General features: G+C 33.1%; 4 protein-coding genes across 4 annotated transcripts in view; 2 read left to right on the top strand and 2 right to left on the bottom strand.

Annotated features, from left to right (window-relative positions):
• Positions 1 to 8,947, top strand: part of LOC140056953 (phosphatidylinositol glycan anchor biosynthesis class U protein-like) — an 82,625-nt gene extending 73,678 nt beyond the window's left edge. Inside the window, exons 9-11 of the mRNA XM_072102485.1 lie at positions 2,075 to 2,199; positions 4,138 to 4,280; positions 6,332 to 8,947. Of these exons, the coding sequence (XP_071958586.1) occupies positions 2,075 to 2,199; positions 4,138 to 4,280; positions 6,332 to 6,442 (379 nt within the window). The 3' untranslated portion in view covers positions 6,443 to 8,947. The remainder of the gene's footprint in view (positions 1 to 2,074; positions 2,200 to 4,137; positions 4,281 to 6,331) is intronic.
• A 1,023-nt stretch (positions 8,948 to 9,970) lies between these two features.
• On the bottom strand, positions 9,971 to 12,316 carry LOC140056956 (uncharacterized). The gene is made up of 3 exons (XM_072102488.1): positions 12,148 to 12,316; positions 11,007 to 11,426; positions 9,971 to 10,926 (listed from the first exon to the last, which is right to left on the bottom strand). Exons 1-3 carry the CDS (start codon positions 12,212 to 12,214, stop codon positions 10,481 to 10,483), a joined length of 933 nt encoding a protein of 310 aa, XP_071958589.1. The 5' UTR covers positions 12,215 to 12,316; the 3' UTR covers positions 9,971 to 10,480.
• A 440-nt stretch (positions 12,317 to 12,756) lies between these two features.
• LOC140056341 (guanine nucleotide exchange factor MSS4-like) lies at positions 12,757 to 14,805 on the top strand. Its single transcript, XM_072101686.1, has 2 exons — positions 12,757 to 13,136; positions 13,409 to 14,805. Exons 1-2 carry the CDS (start codon positions 12,813 to 12,815, stop codon positions 13,646 to 13,648), a joined length of 564 nt encoding a protein of 187 aa, XP_071957787.1. The 5' UTR covers positions 12,757 to 12,812; the 3' UTR covers positions 13,649 to 14,805.
• A 4,285-nt stretch (positions 14,806 to 19,090) lies between these two features.
• LOC140057354 (piezo-type mechanosensitive ion channel component 1-like) overlaps positions 19,091 to 25,896 on the bottom strand; it is a 63,293-nt gene continuing 56,487 nt past the window's right edge. The window contains exons 45-53 of the mRNA XM_072102985.1: positions 25,159 to 25,317; positions 24,609 to 24,756; positions 24,002 to 24,187; positions 23,412 to 23,510; positions 22,917 to 23,089; positions 22,596 to 22,718; positions 22,014 to 22,102; positions 21,131 to 21,317; positions 19,091 to 20,881 (exon numbers count right to left, since the gene is read on the bottom strand). Coding sequence (XP_071959086.1) covers positions 20,629 to 20,881; positions 21,131 to 21,317; positions 22,014 to 22,102; positions 22,596 to 22,718; positions 22,917 to 23,089; positions 23,412 to 23,510; positions 24,002 to 24,187; positions 24,609 to 24,756; positions 25,159 to 25,317 — 1,417 coding nt within the window. The 3' untranslated portion in view covers positions 19,091 to 20,628. The remainder of the gene's footprint in view (positions 20,882 to 21,130; positions 21,318 to 22,013; positions 22,103 to 22,595; positions 22,719 to 22,916; positions 23,090 to 23,411; positions 23,511 to 24,001; positions 24,188 to 24,608; positions 24,757 to 25,158; positions 25,318 to 25,896) is intronic.

The following is a 25,896-nucleotide window of genomic DNA, read 5'->3' as shown; positions in this document are numbered from 1 at the left end:
AGTGTACTTAATTGTACTTTACCTGGTATCATATGCGTTTGTTGAACTAATGTATTTAAAGGGCTTTACAATGTTTATCATGAAAAGTAATTTATTTTAGTATAAGCTGACACCAATTGGGTCACAAAGTCCATACCAAGAATACCAAAAAACCATGCTTACTGTACTCATTCAGGTATTTAATCGGTCAACCATGAATACTGTACTGGTTCATTTATAAAGGCAGTACTACCATAAATATTATAATGGTTCTTCTATGAAAAATTCATAACAAATGGTTCTAGTATAAAGTTTGTAAAACAATTAAGTACTATATTATTGGTATTGAAACATCTATATCAATGGTACTTTAGTGGTGCAGTACTCTACTGGTAAGCATGAAATCCATACCAAGTCTGAAATCCATAGCATGGTACTCCACTTATTCAGGTTCCATAAGATTCTATACCAAAGGTACTCTACTGGTACACGCTTGATACCATACAGTACCAACAATTTATACCAAGGTACTCTGGTCAGGAGTAGAGCCTGTGCAAAGGATACTCCACTAATTCAGGTGTAAGCCCATACCCAAGGGTACTCCACTGGTACAAATGTAAAGCATGTACCAGGGTTACTGCACTGGTTGAGGTTTACAGTTCATACCAAGGTACTCTGTTCAGGAGTAAAGTCCATACCAAGGATACACCACTGGTTCAGGTGTAAAGCCCATACCCAAGGGTACTCCACTAATACAAATGTAAGGCGTGTACCAGAGTTACTGCACTGGTTTAGGTTTACAGTTCATGCCAAGGTACTCTGGTCAGGAGTAACAGGGTTACTGCATCGGTACAGGGGTAAAAAAGCCCATGCAAAGTGTACTCCACTGCTACTACAGTTAAAGTCCATACCAAAGTACTGCACTGGTTCAGAGAATGCCAGAGGTTCTCCACTTGTTCATTTGTACCAATGGCATTGGTTCATTACCAAGAGTGTATAGTGGTTTTAAGACCAGTATTTGATTTGGAATAACATTGTTGTTTTCACTTCTCTTTTGATGCATACTGTATAATCCCATGCCCTGATATTTTTCTCTACCCTTCAAATTTGAAATAGTAGACACTATGTTGGTCGTAACTCAGTTCATACTGGATTTTAAATAATGGCATTTACCATTAAGAACAAGTGTTTCATGTTATTTTTTTGCCAAGCATATATAGTGTTATACTACTTAAGATTTTGAGGGCATTGAGGTGAATTGCAATCCATTGAACCTAGGATAGATCATAAAATACAGTATTCAATTGATTATGAAATCCTGTAGATTTAGTTACTGCCTTATATACAACAAGTTTTAATTGACCAAGATCGTATACCTGATCTTTCTTCAATGCTTTTCCATTGTTTTATGGAAGGATGTGGGAATCTTAAACAAATCCGAGGTTAAGAAGGTCGTTTCAGGTCACTGGCTTATCAAAATAAATACCTGGCACTGTATAAAAACTCTTCTGGTGGAAACCATCTTTCCCATTGCTAATTACTTTTTATCCGTTTAAGTATGTGGTTAAAATGTATCGTAAGGTGATTAGGTGTTGATTGACTCCAACAACCGGAATTCCGGGTACGTGAAGAAGACCACGTTATACCTCCTTGATGATCATTCAACTGTTGCAATATTTCCAAATTAAAAAGACAAAGTTTAAAATGGGAAAGCCAACTCTGTGTTGGTAAACGGTATTTCCCTCTACATCATACTTTAATGCACTGTTACAAAAAAAACTATGTACTAAAGGCTTTGAAACGATGTGATGGTTTGAAATGAAACTTCTTTTGAGGAGTTAGCCCTTTCCAGTTCAGTTACGATTCAAAATTATAATTTTTTTCTTTTTCTCTTCATATTATACACATAACCTGATTTCGGCTTTATTGAAAGTATAAAAAATCACACTTTACAACTAATGATGATGAATAATAGTGATTGAATTGCAGTGATCTACTGTTCATCCTTCACATAACAACATGAATAGTATCACAGTGATATCTTAAATGTAGAAGTTGTCTAGTTCTAAATATGTACTTTTTGTTTTTACTACAGAGATCATCCAGTCTTTGTGATGTTAATACAACTTATACTAATCTCTGTATTCAAGTCGTATCCAGCAATCGGTGATACTGTGGTGTACTTGGCCCTTATTCCTCTTTGGTCACACTCATTCCATTGTAAGTATGCGAATACCTGGTTATAACTTACTGCTCGGAATTCCCTCTTGCTCCACCAAGAAGCCCAGTACAAGACCATGATAGGCACACCGAACGACTATCCGCCCCATTATTATTTAATCGTGTTCTTTGTGCACATGTGCAGAAATTGCGTAAGAGCAATGTTGTTACGTCCCATCTGAAGGACGAGGCAAAAGGAAGTAAAGCATTAAAAGTTACAAACAATAGTACAGACAGATCTCGAATCCATGCTTCTCACATGCTATTCTAATATCCCTTACCATTACGCAATACTGTAGTAAAGTCTTAACGTTTTTCATAATACTTATATTAATATAAATGCGATTTCATTTTTTGCTTGTAAGTATGTCATCAGAATTAATAGTAATATTCCTGCCATTGGGTAAATCAAATTGTTTGCACAAAAGGTCACTGATGGGTCAATTTTTTCATTTGCATCAACATCTGACACTAAACGACCTTGCTCTTACATAATTTGAATTTGCACATACTATGTTGTCTCAATTGAACCATTCTCTTTATTATCCACGCTTCGCTAACATTCTACTGTACTGTAATCAATTTTTGGTGATAAAATAAGCTGCTTTTCATGCACCTTTAATTTTCACCGTCATTTTGTTTTCAATGTGGATATCCAAAATAAATGTACATGTTCCATAATAAATTGATTATATTAATCTAAACTATATTCATCTTAAGAAGAAAAATCCAACATCTTCATCTAGTGGCTGTATTCACCAACAATTAAAAAAATTCTACTTTATTTATTGACTTAAGTGAAATACTTATTATTTAAGAGATATTTCCCAAAGTAAAATTTTTTAATATTTATTGATTTAGTGAAATACTTAATATTTAAGAGATATTTTCCTAAGTAAAATCTGTAAAATGCAGTGACTAAGAAATTATTTCACTTAAGCCAACAAGTTTTATATATATTTTTTTTTTAAAGTTAAGTTTAAACAAGATTTAAATGTATATCCTAAGCACAAAATCATAATTAAACGCTACTTTCTTTACTACTCAAAGTAATGATAATGTCTGCCATAAATTAAGTTTATATTTCAATCGTTTAGAGATTCTATGAAAGATGATTTTTTAAACTAGGGTCAATGCGCCGAAAAGTTAAAATTATTTGTAAAGAAACGCAAAACATTGGCCACATGTTCCAAACTCTGTGCAAATGCAAAGATGACTGATAACTGTCACTATTAATAAATGTGTAGGTAAAATAGTTCCACAAGTTGTAGTATAGTGTGTATTGACGTTTTACCCTTGAGTCAATCTGGAGTGTGTTGAATAAGAATATGCGTTCTATATTACTGCTTTCTTTGAATTACCCATAATTCTTTGCATTCCCCGGAGACCGTGTAGCTGGGCAGTTTATGGTCTGTGCTTGTCGGAAAGGTCGTAACCCCTGTCAAATATAATTTACGATTACACACATTATGCCTGTTGGCATAACACTTGCGCTTTTGAACATTACTCATTTGGGAAGCATGCATTTGTGTCGATCCATCATTATCCGTGTTATCGTCATCAATATCATCTTCATTATTACCTAATTATTATTATTATTTCTTTATTCAAAGATATCAAAGTTATTCTACTGCAGTTACTGCAACAAAAGCTACATTTTGTTTTCTCGGTTTATTATTATTATTTAGCAGGCTTTTGGGGAGTTATTATATGCACTGTTTATATCAGTGACTGCCTCATAAACTTTTACTTTGAAACTGAAATCATAAGTTATTGCAGTCCAAAAAGTAGTTACTGCAGTAACAGAATAAAATAATATTTGTTTACATCCATTATTATTATCATCTGCAATCAAGTTAATGTATTCAAATTAATATTCAAATTCTTTAAAAATTCAAAAACATTAGTGATAATTATTGACAAATTTATTTTTCTTAGATTTGCGTAATACTCTCGTTGTTGGTGTAATGTTGACAGGCTCATCTATCATAGCGCCAATCATGTACCAACTCTGGATGTATGCAGGAAGCGCTAATGCTAATTTTTTCTTCGCAGTAACGCTGGTATACAACGCTGCTTTGGTGAGTATGATCTGAAAACTGCTCATAATGTTACATTTTTGTGTCTGGAATTCTTAAATGCGAAAGATAGTTTTTGCTTATAATAATGATTTGATTCTGACCCTAAGCCTGGAGGTCAATTGTGTGAGTCCCACGTGCGTTGTAAGCTGGACTTGCAGCCTATTTAATGTGGGTAACCCTGACACTGGCTGCATGCGCACTCTTTACCTCCTATTCCTATCTACCACAGAAGTATGGTTGAGGAGAGCATTACATCTAACCTACTCCTACTGGTAGCTTAAAATGTGCCAAGATATACACTATGATAGTACAGATGATTTAAAGCACTTTTTAGGTGGAAGTTGGTGTGGAGGTGGTGTGGGGAAAGGGTAGCACTTTGGTGAGAATAAAGATATGATTGAGACTACAATTTTGACTCATCTCCCACTATTCTAGACTATATCCAATGGCAGATTCAGGATTTGGAAATTAGAGAGACAATTGGGCCTAAGAAGTGTGAAATGAGAAATGAGCCTAAGTAATGCATATATATATCTTATGCAATGATGCCCGTGGATCTGCCTATGTTATCCTTACAAATTAATTGTTTATCTCTGTTGGTAAACTCAGGTGAAACTGCCACCTGCTTAGAGGTGAATGTTCCTTACTTTCTAGGAATAAACATAAAAACATCTGAAGAAACCTATTTTTATCTGGCTGTTTAAAATGTCTAAAAAGATTACATTAAGCACTTGTCATTTCAGATAAATACACAAAGAGGACGTAAAAAAAAAGATTATAAAAACTTCAAAGTTTTTGGATAATCATATGTCTTCCTGTGCCCTTATTTAAATTTATTTGCTGTCCCATTTAATTAAACTTTCAGCTTGTTGTACATAACATTGTATGTTGAGTTACTCAACCAAAATTAAATCATTTAATGATAACCATGAAGATAAAAAAATCAAGGCAATTTAATAGCATAGAATTACTTTATAAAATGTGCATCATTGTCATTCAATGATATCAAAGTAGCTGATGCCAAACGAAATGTGACGCAACACCCGTAACTCAATTGAAAATCCTTGGCGTGCGTGTCTAAATTAATAGAGTGATATATCCCTGTATACTTTATTATTTTTATACCCATTTTTTCTCACCTTTTTGCCCTCTCTGATTAACAACTTGTGAAGTATTAATTATTAGTTTGACCTTACAAGGTTAAACCGTTTGACATTAATAAAAAATAAACAGGCATACAATATGTTTCCTATGTATTCAGTATATAACTTATGACATAATTACTATGTTTATCTTAGGGCGTTTGCTAATCTCCCAGACACCTGATTGTTGTGGCATAACCACTGGTTATGTAGCTATGGCACTGTGTGCTATGGGATATAAATATTTAGTGCTGAGGGTATTTACAGTAGACGTTTAGTTAGGTATTGAGTACTAATTGAGTGATAATGACATTGGGAGGGGATATAGATATTGTGTGCTTGTTTAGTATAGTGGTTTTTGGCCTCACTTGATATGGTTCTGAGAGGATAAAAACATGGGAGTGCTGAGGAGATATAGCCACTAGTTGCTGAGGAGCTATAGCAACTAGGTGCTGAGGAGCTTTAGCCACTATAGGGGCTAATAATATTGATGTTGGGTTGTGCTGATGGAATTCTGGGATAGATGGCATACATAGACATGGAGTGCTTATAGCTTTACCACTAGCTGCTATATATGTGGTGTGCTGATTAGATTTGGTGCAGACCCGATAATAGACATTGGTTGTTGTTTGAAACCCATCTTTTGTCTAGGCTACCAACAAAAAAGTGCACTCTCCTCCACCTTATTTTCTTTATACACATATTTTTGAACATTTTTCACTGTTAACCTCTCTGTCTTTTGACAAAAAAAGTGTGATGTGCCCAAATATGGTAGTGATATGATGACATCGTGTCCATATATGGGCACCTCACATCACATAAAGCTTTAATGTTGTATTTTGTACAAAAAAAAAATTAAAAAAATTAGGCCGAATGTACTTAAACTATTTTTTTCTGTCCCCAAAATAGATATTTCTTGCAACTGATGTTTCCTATGCTGTGTTACGACGAGAATTTAGTCTGCTTCATGGTATACCACTTGATGATGACGGAAATGAAAAACCAGTCACGTTACAATAGATTTAGATAAAAAAGGTGTTTTTATTTATTTTTAAACCTAAAGTCTTGAAAAAAGACTTTAAATTTTAAACAAATATTGAGCAAAATGCTTCTGAGCGTTATAATATTTCGACAATCGATTTAAATTTTGATAAGCTTTTTGAGGTCATCAATTTATTGATATAGGCTTTTTGTTTTTCCAAAAATATTCAAGAAGATTAAGAAGAAGAACATTATCATACAAATGAACAATACAATAAGTAAAATACTTTGACTTTAAAGACATTTTTTGGGGTAAAAAGCATAAAAACCAGAAAACAACAAGTAAATATACATATATACATTTTTGGCAAATGGTATAATAATTAATTCATTAAAAACATAATAATGTACAGTATAGCATATTTTTAATTAATTAAAATTATAATGGAATAAATTGCGATGTCTGCTATAGCACCAAAAATGCTGAAATATTTTGTCCTTTAATTTTCATATTCAGCAACTTGACTTTAAATCAAAAAGTTCTTCTTTAAATCATCTTTGTATCTCATTACGATATTCTTATGATATTAACGTTAAGTAGGACCTTGTAGAAAACCAATAGCTTTTCTATGTTCCAATTTTCTTTGTAGAAAAAAAATTATTTCTAATCAACTGCTCAAATCAAATTTGAACTTTATGACCTTCTTCAAATTTAAATTGACCTCTTGCCAATTTAAGTTGACCTTTGTGAAATAACATGGCAGGAAGTAGGAGATTTAAGTTAATATTAAAGCAATATTTATGTTCTGTTTCCATTTTTTCTATATTGATTTATTAATGACATCTACTACACCAAGCATTGAGGACACTTGATTTTTTTGGGGGACTTGAAATAATTAATTATACACATTTATGATAGCTTTTAAATATAATCAAGTTCAACATTATTAATTAATATTAATGATTTTTAATTGAAAATATGTATTGATAGTATTGTAGAGCTTACCATCATAATTAATAATTTCCTAATATACTAACTGAGAGCTTTGTTTAGATTGTAAAAATATAGAATTCATATTAAGTATTCCCTAAAATTAAAAATACCCTTGTGACTTATGCATACTCTTCTAAATTAAGTACTCTCTCAAATTAAAAATTCCCTTAACTTATGTACTCTTTCAACTTAAGTATTCCCTCAAATTAAAATCCCCTTAACTTATATACTGTTTAAAATTAAGTATTCCCTCAAATTAAAAATACCCTTGTGACTTATATACTCTTTCAAATTAAGTATTCCCTCAAATTAAAATCCTCTTAACTTATGTACTCTTTCAAATTAAGTATTCCCTCAAATTAAAATCCTCTTAACTTATGTACTCTTTAAAATTAAATACTCCCTCAAATTAAAAATCTTGATGAAAACAGTTTGATGAACTTTTATCAATGTGACAAATACGGTCTTTGATTAGGGGAATGAATTGAATGCGTTTTAAATAATTGATTTTCATAAGCCCTAGTTTTGACAATCTCTATCTAGTTCACTTTTTTATGTTCTTAGATGTGTGTTCTTCTAATGCGCTCCTAATGATCAAATTTGATTACAGCTTTCATATGTTGCACTTTAGTTGAACTCTGTTTTTTTAATGTTATATGTGTATGTATGTTCATATTTGAATGATAGTATTCTGTCGACTTCTTTTATGATAATACAATGTGTCCATGAACTTGGTGAAAAACACATTTCGTATTATAAATTGTCTTCGCACAAAAGTACATTATTTCATATGAAGGTCAATGATACAGAGATGTATAAAAATCATCAATCTTTACTATTTATAGTGTACAAAAATAATATAATTATAGTTAGGTAAACATAAATACTTTGACGCAGTTATTCAAAAGGGACAGTAGTATAAGCTTTATTTTTACGCTGGTAAAAAAAAACTGACTAGAGAAGCAAATGATGAATCGTTTGATGAACGATGAATGAGTTGATGAACAAATTATTTCATAAAAATAATATAATGTTATGGCAAGATTTGCCATCTAACGAATAAGTTTAATTTATCCTTTCTAAATAATAAAAGAGACAAAACACAACTCACTTTCTCTTACATTTAATAAATTATACAATATACATTTATATTTCTTATGTTGCTTAAAAATTTAAAAAATAAGTAAACCTACCCCTCTTTCAAGGCTTTAATTACATTTTTCCAATTACTATTTTCATCGACTTAATTAAAAATAAATAAAGACTGTATTGAAAACTTTTAATGTAATATATACAATCATGTCACATTCATTTTTTCTCTTTAATATTCCCCCATGTTCTAATGTAATATTTTTCATTTCTTTTTTTAATTAAATTGTCCAATTTATACCAAATTTCAATTTTGGTTATTCATTTATTCATTACCTTTATATTGGATAGTACATCCATATACAAATGATACAAAACACAAGTAGATACAATTTCAATTTCACCAGGAAATTAACAACTGCTTCCACCAAAACAACCTAATATCTTCTAAAATATTACATACCTTACCTTATTTTTTATATCTTTGTTAATTTTGTGTTTTTATAGTTTATTTTGTATTTACTGTTTGTATTGTTTGAGGGTCCCTAATGATCAGCTGATGCTGGATGGACCACCCTCATAAAATATTGTTGAAATAAAATACCTAAAATATTTTCACAAAAGCTAATGATTAAATTATGATTTCATAATCATAACAAAATTGTATGAAACAAGGTCTGGCAAGCTAAGGTCTCTTACACTTTCAACATTAATGTCAAAGGTTAAACATGTACTGTATAATTCATAACATAAATATTACCTTGTAGGCCTACAAAATAGTGTGCGTTGTTTGGAAGAAAAAGTTCTAATGAATTTCAGCACATTCCTTCATAGAGGGAGCTATAACTGAATTTTTGTTTATATAATGTTTTTTTTTAAGCTTTGCATGGGAAATAAACACTAGCAAAGTTGGTTTGAAGTACGCCACAGTACACCATGTTTCTCCAAATGGAAAACAAAGTTAAGAATATCATTCTATCTTTCTCGGTGTTTCATCGTATGGTTTCATGCGTTAATATTAAGATAGTGTTTTATAGACAAGATAAGTGTAGATGCTATTGAGATAACTAACTTCGGTACTGTAGTAATGGTAACATTAACTGAAACATTACCGGAATATTAGCCTATCCATCGTTTCTCTGTTCTTTGGTCTTCTTGCTTCCTCTCTTAAAGACTCGTCTGTCCTCTCTTCTCTTTCTGTTTTCCTCAGGCAGTTACAATTTTTAATTTTACTGATTATTAATTTGAATTCTGTGTGCTTTCTTTTTCTTTTTTCCACTTTTGTATGTTTTTAAACTTTTAAATGTATTTTGTACTGTAAGTGATGTAGCTAAGTTCGTCCTGGGCCCCATACATATCATGCTATGGTGACTATGTTGTTTTGGGGTCCCAGGACATAAAGTCTAACAAATAAATGAAATGAAAAATTAACTGAAGTGTAATCGTGGTTAATTCCTCCATTGTGTGATATTCTTTAACAAGACAATGAAACATTAATGTGATAATGTAGCGTTATACCTTTTTAAGTTATATTATCACGTAAATTTAATTGAATAATATAACATTTACTGGAACAAATGTAAGAGCGTGTGGCGCATTGTGTTGGACGTTTGACTACTGAGGTTCGAATACAACTCTTGCTGCATTGCTTGTATCTTTAGGCAAGATACTTTACTTACGTTTGCCTCTCTCCTTCAGGTGTATAAATGGGAACCTGGTTAGATCAAGACACAACTTTGCGCTGATTACTAGCTGCATTATGGGAGTATGTTTCCATACGTGTTTGATCCAAAAAAAATGACTGCAGTAATAATGTTCAGTGCTTAGAGGTTTCACAACATTAGGCGCTATATAAATCCAGGATATTATTATTATTATTAACAAATGAAATGTTAGCGAGATACTGTAACAAAACATTAGGCCTATTATAAAGTTATAACGTTAACAGGATAACGCCATGTTATCACGTTAATGTGGAATGCTAATGGGAACACCTAACGGTTCATGTAAACCAGTTCATTTCCAATGTCATATGCAACAGTTCCATGTGCTTGTCTAGGAACTGGCAGAACTTTAACCCTTGTTAATGATGGATGCAATGCACTACTAGGATAAAAGGACTGAACACGATGAGGCGGTGGTAATGAATGTCCATGGTGGTGTTGATCATGTGGCGCTGGTGGAGCTCTTCCAGTGGGGGGCGGTGGTCCTCGAAGTAGAACTTGGTTGTCGGTGTTTGAGAAGTAGCTATGACCACCGTGTGTCGGCGATGAGATCTCACGAGCAACCAGAGGTGGTTCGTACTCTGGTTTTGGACGACAATTACGACAGAGAAAGATGACAATTCCAACGAGTATTACGGCAGTAATTGATAGTCCAGTTATGGTTTCAAGCACAATGAATGCGATTTTGTGCGCATGTCCTGTTGGTTTAGGCAGATCTGTAGAAAATGGAATTTATAATTGAATAAACAATACTACAAAAAATGTTATTTACAGTGTACACAATTTTATATTTTACCTTTTACTTTTATGTTCTTTTTCCATGAAGAAAAGTGTATCTGCACGTCTATCGGTTCTTGAGACCTAACCTGTCCATCGTACCTTAGGCTAAAAGTAAATGAGTTTCCAGAAGTGACTACTGGAGCAGGCAATGATGTGGGCTTTCCTTCAGTACAAGATGGTAAAGGCTGAAGTTGTAGGCTGCTTACTGTTGGACCGTCGTAAATATTTAAATGAATGTTATCGCATAAATGTGGAGTTTCGGCGGGAAGTTTGTATGCGATGAAATCTAGCTGGAAAAGGTAGTCTGGCTGTGCCAAAATGGTAACGATACAGTTGATTTTTAAATCCCGCAGTTGAGAAAAAGATGAGATAAGCCAACCCTCATCGAGACTGATTGTTTGCCCGCAAAGTTGTTCCTTGTTCGGACCTATTTCAACTGAAATTGAAACAATTATTTTAGGTAGTTAGGTCTAAATGGATTCACAACCAATTTTAGGTCCCGGTATGGTTTACTAATGTGGACAAAACGGTTACCTGGTAATAATATTACATGGTATATTGCTTGACTTATATTTCACCATCTTGCAGTAACGTTTTGCGGTTTGTTGCAACATTGTGCAGTCAGAGTATCACATAACTATCAGTATAGGGCCTACAGTACATACATAATGTGCTGTTATTTGGTTGGCCCCATGCACACTGTCGTGGTACTGTATATGAAGGTTATACCAGAAAAAAGTGAATGATGAACCGATTCTGGTATGGATATGGCTCATGAGAACAAGCTTATGTTTATGTCTATAATACAGTATATCACTCCCAAATAGATGAATCATGTCACCCCAGTGACAGTGATATGACGTAATGGCTGTGAGCAGCCCTCACTGGCTAAACCCAAGAGCTCAAGTTAACACGACTATTGATCATGAACAAACTTTGATTTGACTCGTACTGTATAGTGTTTACTATAATAAAATCTCACCAAGATTATGACACAGTTCTTCCTTGAAGCTGTTCACTGACATTAAATATGGAATCGTCCAATTACTAAATCCAATGTTAATGAATATACAATAGATTGTAGAAATTTGTTATTTCCTATAGTCTGAAATACTAGGCCTATATATGTGAGATTGTAAATGTCACCGAAATCTTACTTGTTTTAGCGGTAGATGATATACGAGCAGACAACATAAAAGTCAGTAAAACTCCTAGCTTCGGCATAATTATTATAAAGTCAAGCACTAAAACATGATATCAATTATACTGTTGTTGTCTTGTTGTCTAATTCTCCAAAACGGTTGCATTTCGAAGGCTGAGTTCCTGCCTGATTGGTGACTCATGTTCTAAAGTTGAAATCATGTTAGTTGCACCACTCCGACTGAAAGTTTTTCAGTGTTTGAAATTTAAGTTCATTCAAATGATCTTCAATTTTTAATATTTTGTTATCTTGATTTTATTTTTCTTTATAGTCATCAGTATTATTATTACTTAATTATAGGGATACTTACACCTTAATTTATTGAATATTGGTTGGTTTTTTTTAATTTATAACCATCATTAATTTATTACTTAATTTTTTTTTTTCAAAGTAAAGATTATTTAGAGAATTAAAAGTACGAAGGCCTAAACGTTGCACGTAATTCAATTCAGTTTTTTTTTTGGCTATTAGCCTAATAGTTTGTGCAGGGAGTTTGGTGCATATCGGTGGTTATAAGTAGCCTACGTAGCCTCCTACACATCAATTTCTATCAAGAGAGGGCGGCGGCATGATCGATATTTTCATTCGACACTAACCAAACCCAATATTTTTAGTTCATAAATGGCAGAAATCAACCCAAAACAAGAATTAGCAGCTCAAGCGGAAGATTTACCACCAAAAGCATCTCAAGCTAATGTTCACCAAGAAAATGGAAGCGATTCTACTGAACCAAACAAAGCTAGCCCCGACGACACCAATGCAAGCTCAACAGCTACTGTTGCTGAAGGGGGAGGAGACAACACAGACGTGGGTGCGACTGCAGCAACTGGAGGCCTAGATATTAAAAGTCTTTTAATTGATGATAAAAACTGCAAATCTTTAAAATGTTTACGTTGTGGAAGTATTGTGTTAAGGCCAGAAAACGCAACATACGAAAAAAAAGAGGTGAGTATTTTATAATTTTATTAAAAAATTTACTTTTAGGCCTAACTAGGGCCTAGGGGCCAGGGGGGCCTCTAGGCCTAGGCCTATCTCTAGACAGTAGCTAGGCCTACTAAGCCTAGCTAGCTAGGCTGGCCTAGGTTAGGACCTAGTCCAACTTTTAGCACTTTTAAATGTGGGACATTGATTGAAATATTCAAGATTTGTTTTCAAATTTTATTTAAATTTTATAAAGCATTTTTTTTTCAATTCCTTGTCAAATATATTTTTATTAGATCTTCTTACCATATATGAAACATAAGAAACCAAACCAAGCCCCTGGTGACGGAGAGACTTTATCTGATCATTGGCGAATCGAGGGAATGTACACATTTGAAAATATAGGATTTACCAATGTAGTCGACAATGTAAAATATCTTATATGCGCAGACTGTGAAGTTGGACCAATAGGCTGGTATGATCCTAAGGATGTTAACAATTTTTACGTAGCAATTGAACGTGTAACACATGAATGATGGGTATTAAGCAATAATTTGTTAAACCGCCCTAGGGTTGTAGAGAATATTTGGAGGGAAATTTAATGCTCAGTGAGTTAGAGTAAACTTCGGTCCAACTTGCAACGACGTACTGTAAGTGAGTTGACCAATCATAAGCTACAGTTTGCTTGAGTCTATCATGTTAGACAGATATTGTTTGACCGGTAATAAGTGACCGCTTACACAACTTGCCCACCTTTAGTCTTACTGAACTGTATATGAACTAAATTAAGTCTTACTGATTCATACAATAAATTAAGTATGTTTCCGTATTTGTTTGATCAAATATGACCATGGGAATAATGTGAACAAGCTCTTAGGGCATTGAACACTATTAGAATGACATTCTTATATATACTGATCTATTCACTGCCATCGAACCCCATACATGCATTCTTGTTTTAGAATTCAATACCAAAAGTTCATCATTACAAAGCTTATCAAAAATAAACTACTGTATATTATAATATAAATTAAATTTAATGCCTCTTTAATTTTGATGGGGTGGGGGGGGGGAGGGGAAGGTGCGTGCATCACTTTTTTTAGTGCAACTTAATATAACAAGGAATGGTATAATAATCAACACACATATGAACCGAGGTTGACTGGGTATGACATTTATTGAAAATATTCAGATTGCAATGGCGTTAACCAAAATCTTCTGTCCGATTCAAGTTTAGGGTGTTATTATTAAACTTGTATGGTGATAATATTCAAATGATGATTTTAGGGCAGTTTAACATTAGGCAATAAAAATATAAATTAGTTGCTGTTACTGTAGGATTTTTGTTTTAAAGTAACTCTTTTATTTTTTATTTGTCCTAAGTTTACAAAATAAACAATCGGCTAAAGAAAGAGCAAAAATCCTCTTGAAGCTCAAAAGGAGGCTAATTGAAACATGACACAGAATTAAGTATTAAATCAGTTGTTAAACAGGTGTACAGTAGTGTTGTCCTAAAACATCATATTTTTTAGTAAATAATGTAAATTATTATACCACTGGAAATTATTTATTGGCCTATTCTCTATGTTCAAATTAAAATGTTACAATTAAATAATCAAGATAATTCTAAATTGTTCAAGAGCACATTCAATTAACTGATTTTTATATGCACCAGTTTTATTATTAAAACCATTATGTAAAAAAAAAAATCAGTGGTTCTTAGTATAAACCACTGTTTAATAATTTGTTAATTTCAAAAAAATAATTTTGTGTTCAAATGTTAAATGTAATAGATGTGTTTTCACAAGGAATGTATCTGATGTTTTGATGTATAAATATTAAAAAATCTCTACTGAATTAATGACCAAAATTTACAATTGTGTATGTAGAATAAATAATGTGCTGTACGTCTTTGTATATTTGTTTTAATTAATTATTACGATTGCTGTTGGAGTAACTCTAAATATAGTATGGATGCTCTGCTGACCACACAAAACGGACAAGTGTAAGGCGTTTCAAGAGGCTTGCGTGAAGCGTCAGTACAAACATATGTGTGCATAATACCAAATGTTGGCGGGATGTGTGAAGACGTTCGTTGGTCTTGGAGAAACAAGAAGTAAAGTTTTTTATAGCAAGTTTCAGGTTTGGCTGCATCCAGAGAATTTGCAGGTGGATGGATGGCAAGTAGGATCAAAGGCAAAAAGCTGGCTGGTGTACAGTAGTGTGGCCATTTAAAAAAAAAATCCTAACCCTTTCATTTTTTTACTTAATTACTTACTATGGCTATAAGATGATAATAACACAATGCGCATATATGGCAATATTATCGCATCTATGGCAATATTATCGCATCTATATATAAATTATGGTTAATTCTGACATAGGCAAGCACAATGGAAAAACTTCGGTACAAATCTCTGCCTTGGATACCTATCTCGGATGTACTGTGAAATGTAAATTTGATAACATTATAGTTTTCACTATTACGATATTGTTCCATATTTCTATCTTAGGAAGATATTATAAAGGTTTTTATAACAAAATGTCCGATTTCATCGGTAGATTTTCAACTCAACTTCAATTGTACGCGGGTCGAAGTAATTTCCGAGTTCACGATGAGTTCACCTTGCAACAACCTGGTTTCAACTAAGTTGGCCGTTATAGCCATTTTAGTTTTTTGTTTATTTTCTGAACGGACCGCACTTGTGAAGGTACAGTAGTTAAAAAATAAAAATTATAATGCAAAAATAAAGATCAAATTAAATATACGCCATAAAGCATTGGAATATATTGTGGAGAATAGTATTATAAAATTACATAGGGAGATCTGATCAAGACATTTTGTTTAAAATCGAGTGAAATCCCGATAGCCGAGTTTTATTGAGTAAGCTGGCAGGATTAACTGTAGGCTATCTGTGTCCCGGGATGTTGCAAGCCGTCTTGAATTTATCGTACTGTTATCTACAATTTACCAAGCATTTTTTATTCTTTTTTACCACTTTTCATATCTATAGAGGATTTCATTTGATTATAAATGTTACCATATTGTTAAAACTGAAAAATTAAACGTATCCCTCGAATAATCACCTCCCTCAAATGATCTCAGCCTAACCACCTACGACCTATAACGGCCCTACCAAACAATAAACACTATATTTGAAAATGAGGTTTAGTTTTACGAATGCCAAGCATTTTCAATAATGATAACCGACAGAAACCGTACAAGGAGAACGTCCTTCTAAAACCTTTTTACCCGAGTCATTATCATTCCGAGAACCATCGTCTGCACTTCCTAGAGGGGGAGCGAGCGAAGCGAGTAACCAGTAACCAGTAACCAGTTTTATCGAAAAATAAAACCATTTATGTCAAAAGTGGTTAATAGCACAATTGACATGCGCAGTACGTATTATTCGACTCTGCGCATGTTTATTATGCTATAGTAACCATTTATGTCACAAAATAAAAAGGTCGAAAATTGGCCATTTTTCGAAAATTTCCCTGTACTATAGTACAGGGATTTTTTCAAAAAAGGACCAATGTTTGACCTTTTTATTTTTCGATAAAACTGGTTACTATAGCACAATTGACATGCGCAGAACGCATTATTCGACTCTGCGCATGGTTATTTTGCTATAGTAAACCATTTATGTCAAAAGTGGTTACTATAGCACAATCGACATGCGCAGAACGCATTAGTCGACTCTGCGCATGTTTATTATGCGTAACCATGTATGTCACAAAATAAAAAGGTCGAAAATTGGCCATTTTTCGAAAATTTCCCTGTACTGTAGTACAGGGATTTTTTCAAAAAAGGACCAATGTTTGACCTTTTTATTTTTCGATAAAACTGGTTACTATAGATAGCACAATTGACATGCGCAGAACGCATTATGCGACTCTGCGCATGGTTATTTTGCTATAGTAACCATTTATGTCAAAAGTGGTTACTATAGCACAATTGACATGCGCAGAACGCATTATTCGACTCTGCGCATGTTTATTATGCTATAGTAACCATTTATGTCACAAAATAAAAAGGTCGAAAATTGGCCATTTTTCGAAAATTTCCCTGTACTATAGTACAGGGATTTTTTTCAAAAAAGACCAATTTTTGACCTTTTTATTTTTCGATAAAACTGGTTACTATAGCACAATTGACATGCGCAGAACGCATTATTCGGCTCTGCGCATGTTTATTATGCTATAGTAACCATTTATGTCAAAAGTGGTTAATAGCACAATTGACATGCGCAGAACGTATTATTCGACTCTGCGCATGTTTATTATGCTATAGTAACCATTTATGTCACAAAATAAAAAGGTCGAAAATTGGCCATTTTTCGAAAATTTCCATGTACTATAGTACAGGGATTTTTTCAAAAAATGACAAATTTTCAACCTTTTTATTTTTCGATAAAAGTGGTTACTATAGCACGATTGACATGCGCAGAACGCATTATTTGACTCTGCGCATGGTTATTATGCTATAGTAACCATTTATGTCAAAAGTGGTTACTATAGCAAAATTGACATGCACAGAACGTATTATTTGACTCTGCGCATGGTTATTATGCTATAGTAACCATTTATGTCAAAAGTGGTTACTATAGCAAAATTGACATGCGCAGAACGCATTATTCGACTCTGCGCATGTTTATTATGCTATAGTAACCATTTATGTCAAAAGTGGTTACTATAGCACAATTGACATGCGCAGACTGCGCATGTTTATTATGCTATAGTAACCATTTATGTCACAAAATAAAATGGTCGAATATTGGCCATTTTTCGAAAATTTCCCTTTATTTATGTCAAAAGTGGTTAATAGCACAATTGACATACGCAGAACGTATTTTTCGACTCTGCGCATGTTTATTATGCTATAGTAACCATTTATGTCACAAAATAAAAAGGTCGAAAATTGGCCATTTTTCGCAAATTTCCATGTACTATATAGTACAGGTATTTTTTCAAAAAATGAAAAATTTTCGACCTTTTTATTTTTCGATAAAACTGGTTACTATAGCACAATTGACATGCGCAGATCGCATTATTTGACTCTGCGCATGGTTATTATGCTATAGTAACCATTTATGTCAAAAGTGGTTAATAGCACAATTGACATGCGCAGAACGTATTTTTCGACTCTGCGCATGTTTATTATGCTATAGTAACCATTTATGTCACAAAATAAAAAGGTCGAAAATTGGCCATTTTTCGGAAATTTCCCTGTACTATAGTACAGGGATTTTTTCAAAAAAAGACCAATTTTCGACCTTTTTATTTTTCGATAAAACTGATTACTATAGCACAATTGATATGCGCAGAACGCATTATTCGACTCTGCGCATGGTTATTTTGCTATAGTAACCATTTATGTCAAAAGTGGTTACTATAGCACAATTGACATGCGCAGAACGCATTATTCGACTCTGTGCATGTAATTATGAATAATGCGTTCTGCGCATGTAAATTGTGATATAGTAACCATTTTTTACGTAAATGGTTACTATAGCATAATAAACATGCGCAGAGTCGAATAATGCGTTCTGCGCATATCAATTGTGCAATAGTAACCAGTTTTATCGAAAAATAAAAAGGTCGAAAAATGGCAATTTTTTGAAAAATTTTTCGGCCCTTTTATTTTTGACATAAATGGTTACTATATCATAATAAACATTGTGCAGAGTCAATTGTGCTATAGTAACCAGTTTTATCGCATAATTATTGAATTAAAAAAAGTGTATATTTCGGCCATTTTTCGAAAATAGAAAAGGTCGAAATATGTTCGAAATATTGTTCTATATGCAAACACACATATGGCCAAACCGCTCGAAATTAATCCATAAGCAAAAATAAAATATTGTCGTAGAGAGCCTAATTAAGACCTACTGCATCACATACTGATGAAACAGAAAAAAAGTATTGTGGAAAACAAACAAAAAAACAAGTAAAGAAAAGTATGCTTTATTATGCCTGTTTCAGTTAGGAAACTGCACCGAATAAATTCTTATCTATACTATCACACAAAAAAAGTGTGATGTGACGTCATCATGTCCATATATGGGCACATCACATTTGTTGGCAGTAGTATTAGTTTGATAGTTTGACAGAGCTTTAGTTGTATTTTAAATTAAAACATTCTATCAAATAAAAGCATTGTAATTAAAACAAGGCCAACAGCCATGAAGTCGCGTGCTACAATGCATAGTGATACCGGACCGACAGACAGACCGACCGACCGACTGACATAGTGAACTATAGAGTCGCATCCACACGACTAAAAACTTAAGATACGTAATAACATACATATTATTGCATGGTTATATTAAACAAAACGTTGATGAAATAATGAATGCATGTATAAATGCATTAATATGTACACATTGGTAAAACATTTAGTACATAACCACAACAAAATAAGAAAAAAAAAGATGTAAATTAAGATTTTTATTTAACATTGTTGTAAGTTTCTGTCTAAAAAAAGGTATGATATTTAACAATTTCTTGTACCTTTGTTTTAACACTACGGACATCCATCGCCTTTTCAGGGGACACCATATTAAGGCGACACTATGATCTAATAGTATGTATATTTGTCATCGCTATAAGCTTCCATATAAAATGAATAAATAGACGAGAAATGATATTTAAGAAACGATATTTATGTTACTTTTTTTCTATTGAATAGATCTAGATTGTATTAACGGTTATCATCCTTACAAAAATGAAACATGTAGTTTAGACATTGATACTAAAACTACTACCGATTTTTACACTTTCTTTAAAAAGATTTAATATGAAAAACAGTACTAAATATACATATACCTTTCCATATAAAACAAAAATAATATGAAAGGCAGTATTTAAACTAGACAGGTAATTGAGGAGGCAACATGCTTTGGTGTAAATCGGTGGAAATTTGTTGAATCTTCAACACATATTCCAAAAAGGACGACGAGGAAAAAGAAAGAAAAATACACCGTTATGTCTAGTACTGGTGGAATAATTATGATCATAGCTTAAACTTACCAAGCCATATGTTTTACTTGTGTTTACTTAAATACCTTAACTACATCTGAATAACCTTGAGAAAACCAAATTACAAAACTTCTTTGGTTTTATGATTACCAATCTTACAGTACAGTACTAAAAATATTGTCATTAAATCAAATGAGGTTATGATCTCATCTTTGCATACCACAGCAACCTTGTCAGAACTTGACATATGCCACAAATGAAAGATAATGCATATAGGCTTTAGCAACCTGTAACAGCAAGTCCTTCTGCCAACACTAGAGGTAGGCTAGCACCATTAGTGCCATCTTGAACTTTCCAGTAACATCTTCAATAAGCATTACAAATTACAAACACAAACCACTAATCTTCACAGAGATAGGCTAGAAGAATATATAATTAATCCCCTCCCATAATCCCATACAGTAGAAACTCCCTTATGGGACACCACATGTTGTTTGGTCCTGAAGTTTCATTTTAATGCAATTAATTTAATCATTTAATCTCGTTTGTATTTTGTGAAACGTATCAATGTCTCCGGAGAGCGATAAAGGAAAATAAGTTTCGCCATTAAGTCTTCTTCCAGCGCCATTTCTTGGCATTCGCGTACAAGGAAAATGTCAAGGCACAGTTTCAGTATTCGATCAACGTTCGGAAGTTCGTTAAACATTATCTGGTAGCGGATACCGCTGAAGTACATTCGTACAAAACGACCGACCACAAGGACGAGAGAAACGTACAATCCAATGACACTGAAAAAAATAAATATAATTATTCTATTATTATTAAAAACCTTTTTCATCAACATTTCTTTGCATGCAAAATCCAGTACATCATTGGATATGTTTCTTTTAAAGACATTTTGATTGTAAATTTCATATTGTCTATATTTCAGGGCCATATCCACCAGTACAGTTGCTAAGGCTTCATAGTATTGTACGCCATGTGACCCACAATCGACCAATCAAATGAAAATACAGAATAGCACTAAATACACATACCCATAGCTAGACACTGGTGCAAAAACATCAGATGCAACACGATCGTTGAAAGTGTAAATTTCGAGATATTCACAAGCTTTCTTCGAACATTTGTTATCCTTTACACTCCACCATTCCTTATCACCAACAAGATCTGTAATATTTCCTTTGACCAATGTGGCAGAAACATCAGTGTAATCATCATAAGCTAGTAAAGAAAAAGAACAATTAAAATTAAAACTAAACACCATATTACCTTATTTTTTATAACTCATTGCATGAATACAACAAATTTATTTTTCTAGTATTATGATCTGTCTTGCGCTTTCCACCATTTTGTTCAAGTTTGTTCTGTTTAGGGCAGGATAGTATGTAGATGATGCGATGTTTGTTCTTGTAGAGCTTACTTTATTTGACTGATCCAATTATATTTTGGTTTTTTACTAACAATGTCTTTTAAGTGTCTTCTTCTTTGGAATACTGCTTAACGATCCTTAAGGATCAAAACAAGCAGGGTTTGTGCGCATGCAGGGTCTTTGATATTTAGTCTCTGATTTCAGGTGATATGTTTTTTAAGTGTCTTAATGATGCTATCAATCATTCTCTCTCATATGCAACAAAACAATATGTTTGCGAGAGCTGTAAATGATTGGTAAAAATCTTTATATTGACGTTGGGGCAAGAGCAGTTTGTCTACAGTATGCCTATTGCTTACTCTTGTGCTTGATAACAACATGCCGAATAAATATTATTAAAAAATTTAGACTGAAAACAGACAAAAATTAATTGAATGAAAGGCCATCTCAAAACGATGCTGATGTGTCTTTTAAAGGCCAAAGATCAAATAAGAAAAAAAACCGGTCATTTTATATATTCCAGTATGCTAAAAATTAGATTTACTTACTAGAATTTCCCATTAGCAGTACATCAACAGGGCTAACAGACCCAGTGGCTGGTAACTTCACATATGGTGGGAAAAGATCTTTGAATACTCTGAAATTAAGATTAAGAACGATTACTCAAATAATATTTTTAATTGCCGGCTGTAAACATTAACAGTCACAGCAATCATTTGTATAGAACACCACATTCTTTATGCAAAATTTAAATTAGAAATGTCAATATGTTGGAACAATATAACTGGGGTAAGTATACAAGACAGAACAAAGAAGTTGGACAGTGACAATCCAAAAATCAGAGAAAACACTCCAGAAACAATGACCAAGCTGTAGGCTCTTTCTGGTGACTATCGATTGTAGACTTGAATTTCTTTAATAACTGTTATACTGCAGTAATGCAACTGTTGTTAATGTTAATAAATAAAGTTGGTCGAATTTTCTAGCCAACCTAACTTGTCTAAAGCTCTGTTTACACCATAAAACTTTATGTATTATCACACTTTTTTTGTCAAACTAGTTTGATAGTGTGGTACAGAGAAACCATTATGGGGTGAAGGGTGCTAAGGTAGACAAAACAAGATACTTACGGAGCATTTCTATCTCTAAACTCAAGCATATTTATCAGTTTTTTTCTATTTTCATTTCCTGGTTGAAGTTCTATTGTATGACTGTTACCTACAGTTTGTGTTACTATAGTACTAGATGTTTGCCTGAAAAAAGAAAAAGAAAAGTGGTTATCATAACTATTATTGCTTTCCATTAATATATTATTACCAACATCTCATTATCTTAATCATCATCATTATCTTCATTGTTCCTGATTGTTAATCATTATCATAATAATCATCAGTGTTCCTATCAACAAATAATGATCTTTATCAATGCCTTTGTCATTTCATTTAACTTACCTTGTAAATGTGTATGTAAATTTAACGGACACATTACTTGTGGTGTCATTCAGGTAATTTTGAAGTTCTAATCGGCCAGGTGGGCTGATATCCCAACTTGACGACGATTCACCAACAAATTTGATGATATACACATCATCGAATTGGTACTGGTTGAAGAATGATTGTGCCTCCTGTGTAGCGAACATATATTTATTATTATATTTTAACTCATATTATACAAATAAGTAAACTGTGTAGAGAGCCAAAGTTGAATTGGAAACTACGTACTACTTCCCGAGACTAATATGTACCGTCGACAAATTTGAAACAACACTTTATTATAAATTTGTTGTCACTTGTTTTATATACAATATTACATTACATACTACACGTAGTTAACGAGCGCAAAGGTCATTCTGATCATGTGTTTCGTAGCATGTTTTTTTATACTCAACATCTGCACATTTGAGTGGCGTACAGTATCATGAAAGCGAAAGCTCTTTAATGACTTACCAGACTGGTCTTGTATTCATCTCGATTTCGGAATTTATTAAACTCTTCCGGTGTCATCACCATAAGATTCTGATCCTGACTATTCATATCAAATAGAGGCTGCAGAAAAATATTCAATTTAAAGAACATTTATTCATGTCCAGAAGACAAAGAGTAACAAACACAAAATGGCAAGTGATAATAAAAGAAAATGGACGAAGGCAAATCTCAAAAAGATTGGAATTATCTTGTGACGGGATTGCTTTTAAAAATTTAAATTTTGAAAAGAATAAATAAAAATAAAGTTAATAAAATAATTATACCTATATATAAACATTGAACGGATTCATTACAAGTAAGTGTTTCTATAATAATACAAAAAGTAACGACGAGCATTAACAATGACTAGAGCACCCATCCTGGATGGATTATCATCAATAATAGTGAGAGAATTGACCAGTAATTCCTCAGTAGTATAATCCCTCTCCCACCATCCTGCTATTTTGACAAAAACCTGCATGTGTGTAAGTATCCAATCTGTAAGGTTTAGAAAGCCCTTGTTACATACTTTGAGAACTAGGCCTATGCATAATCAAATATATGATATTTACCTCAAAGCCTGCAATTTGTATCTGTACTGTAGCTATGCTGGGTGGGTTTGGAATGCTTGAAGTATTCACAAATGATATGAAGAGAAGTGGGAACCAAATGATAAGAACTAAACCACAGAGCATCACACCACCCATGCCGTATTTCACCATTGAGCTTTTGGTTACACCTCTTGCAGCTGGATATTTCTATAGAGAGCAAAACACTCCACATTTCAGGCTCTGTACAAAATATTTTCTTTGGTTTCAAAAAAGGTTTCTTAACTACAAAAAGAGTAGCCTTTATCATAGAAGGTATCCTCAAAGGTACTCACAAAAGGTAAACTCTCAAAAGAGTTGCCTCTATCACAAAAAGTACACTCTCAAAAAAGTTTCCTCTATCACAAAAGGTACACTTTCAAAGAAGTCACCTCTAACACAAAATGTATACTCTCAAAAGAGTTGCCTCTATGACTGAAGTATACTTTCAAAGAAGTCACCTCTATCACAAAAGGTATACTCTCAAAGAGGTCCGCCTCTATCACACAACAGGTATACTTTCAAATACTACTCTCTATCACAATCAACCAACAAATGAGCAATTAAATAATTATAACAAACTTCAACAAACCTTTTCCATTTTCCTCCAGCATTTTGTAATAAAACAATCTGCATAAATATCTTCACATTCGCACCAATGAGCAAGAGATAGCGAAGTGGCTGTAAACATCCAGTCCATTACAATTCTGATCTCCATCAAGAAAGGAATCAACTGCCAACTAAAACAAAAATAAGTTAAGTTTACAGTATAGGCAGGAATACTTGAACTCATCTACATGTGCCAAATACTAGCCATACACTACTTAACATTCATGGCTGTCACACCCTAATGATGCTTACACAGGAACTATTGGGAATACTTGAACTCATCTACATGTGCCAAATACTAGCCATACACTACTTAACATTCATGGCTGTCACACCCTAATGATGCTTACACAGGAACTATTGGGAATACTTGAACTCATCTACATGTGCCAAATACTAGCCATACACTACTTAACATTCATGGCTGTCACACCCTAATGATTGGTAGTAAGTTGGAAAGGCTTTAGGGTTCGAAATAGCAATAAAAAGAACCCAGCCAGTGGAGAACTATTTGAAAAAGGGTGCTAACTTACCCATAAAACAGGAAAAGGCTGACATAATTGTAGGTTTTCGTAAGGAAGTTTCCTAGAATCCTTGTTGGGTATCCGCAGCGGATTTGATACGCTGACAATCCAAAGTACAAACATTTAAAAAAATAGAAGATTTGAGCTGGTGTATTATCGGTGAACTCCCTGTATAAAATAACAATTTAGGTTTTAAGCAAAAACAGGAATGAATTTGGTAGCTATGAAGCTACCATAGACAAGCCACTTTGGCTTCTGTGTATCTTAACCCATAAACTTTGTAAAATATTGAATATTGAATAAATGTTGTTGTAGAATCCTAAAAAAAAAAAAAAATATTATGTCAAATAGAGCTGTTATATATGTCATGTCTAAGCCTATGATGTTACCATGTCGTTGGCCATGATGCTGCATAGATCATGGTCTAAGATTATGGAGCTGCTATATATGTCATGTCTAAGCCTATGAAGCTGTCATGCCTTTTGGCATAATGCTGCCATAGATCATGGTCTAAGTCTATGTCTATGAAGCTGTTATAGACGTCATGTCTAAATCTATAAAGTTGCCATATGTCATTTATATTGGTATGGTGCTGTTTATAGATGTCATGTCTAAGTTTTTTTTTTGTCTTAGTGTGAGTTCATCTCACGTTTATTTAAATTCTCATTGGTGAATATATACATTATATACATTTGTGACAATTAAAAGTAAGTGTTTAAAGTAGTTAAAATACAGGAATATTTACAT

Source organism: Antedon mediterranea, chromosome 8 (assembly GCF_964355755.1).
Source record: "Antedon mediterranea chromosome 8, ecAntMedi1.1, whole genome shotgun sequence".
Classification (NCBI taxonomy): Eukaryota; Metazoa; Echinodermata; class Crinoidea; order Comatulida; family Antedonidae; genus Antedon; species Antedon mediterranea.
Note: the sequence above shows the minus strand (reverse complement) of the source record. Positions and strands in the feature narration are given on the sequence as shown.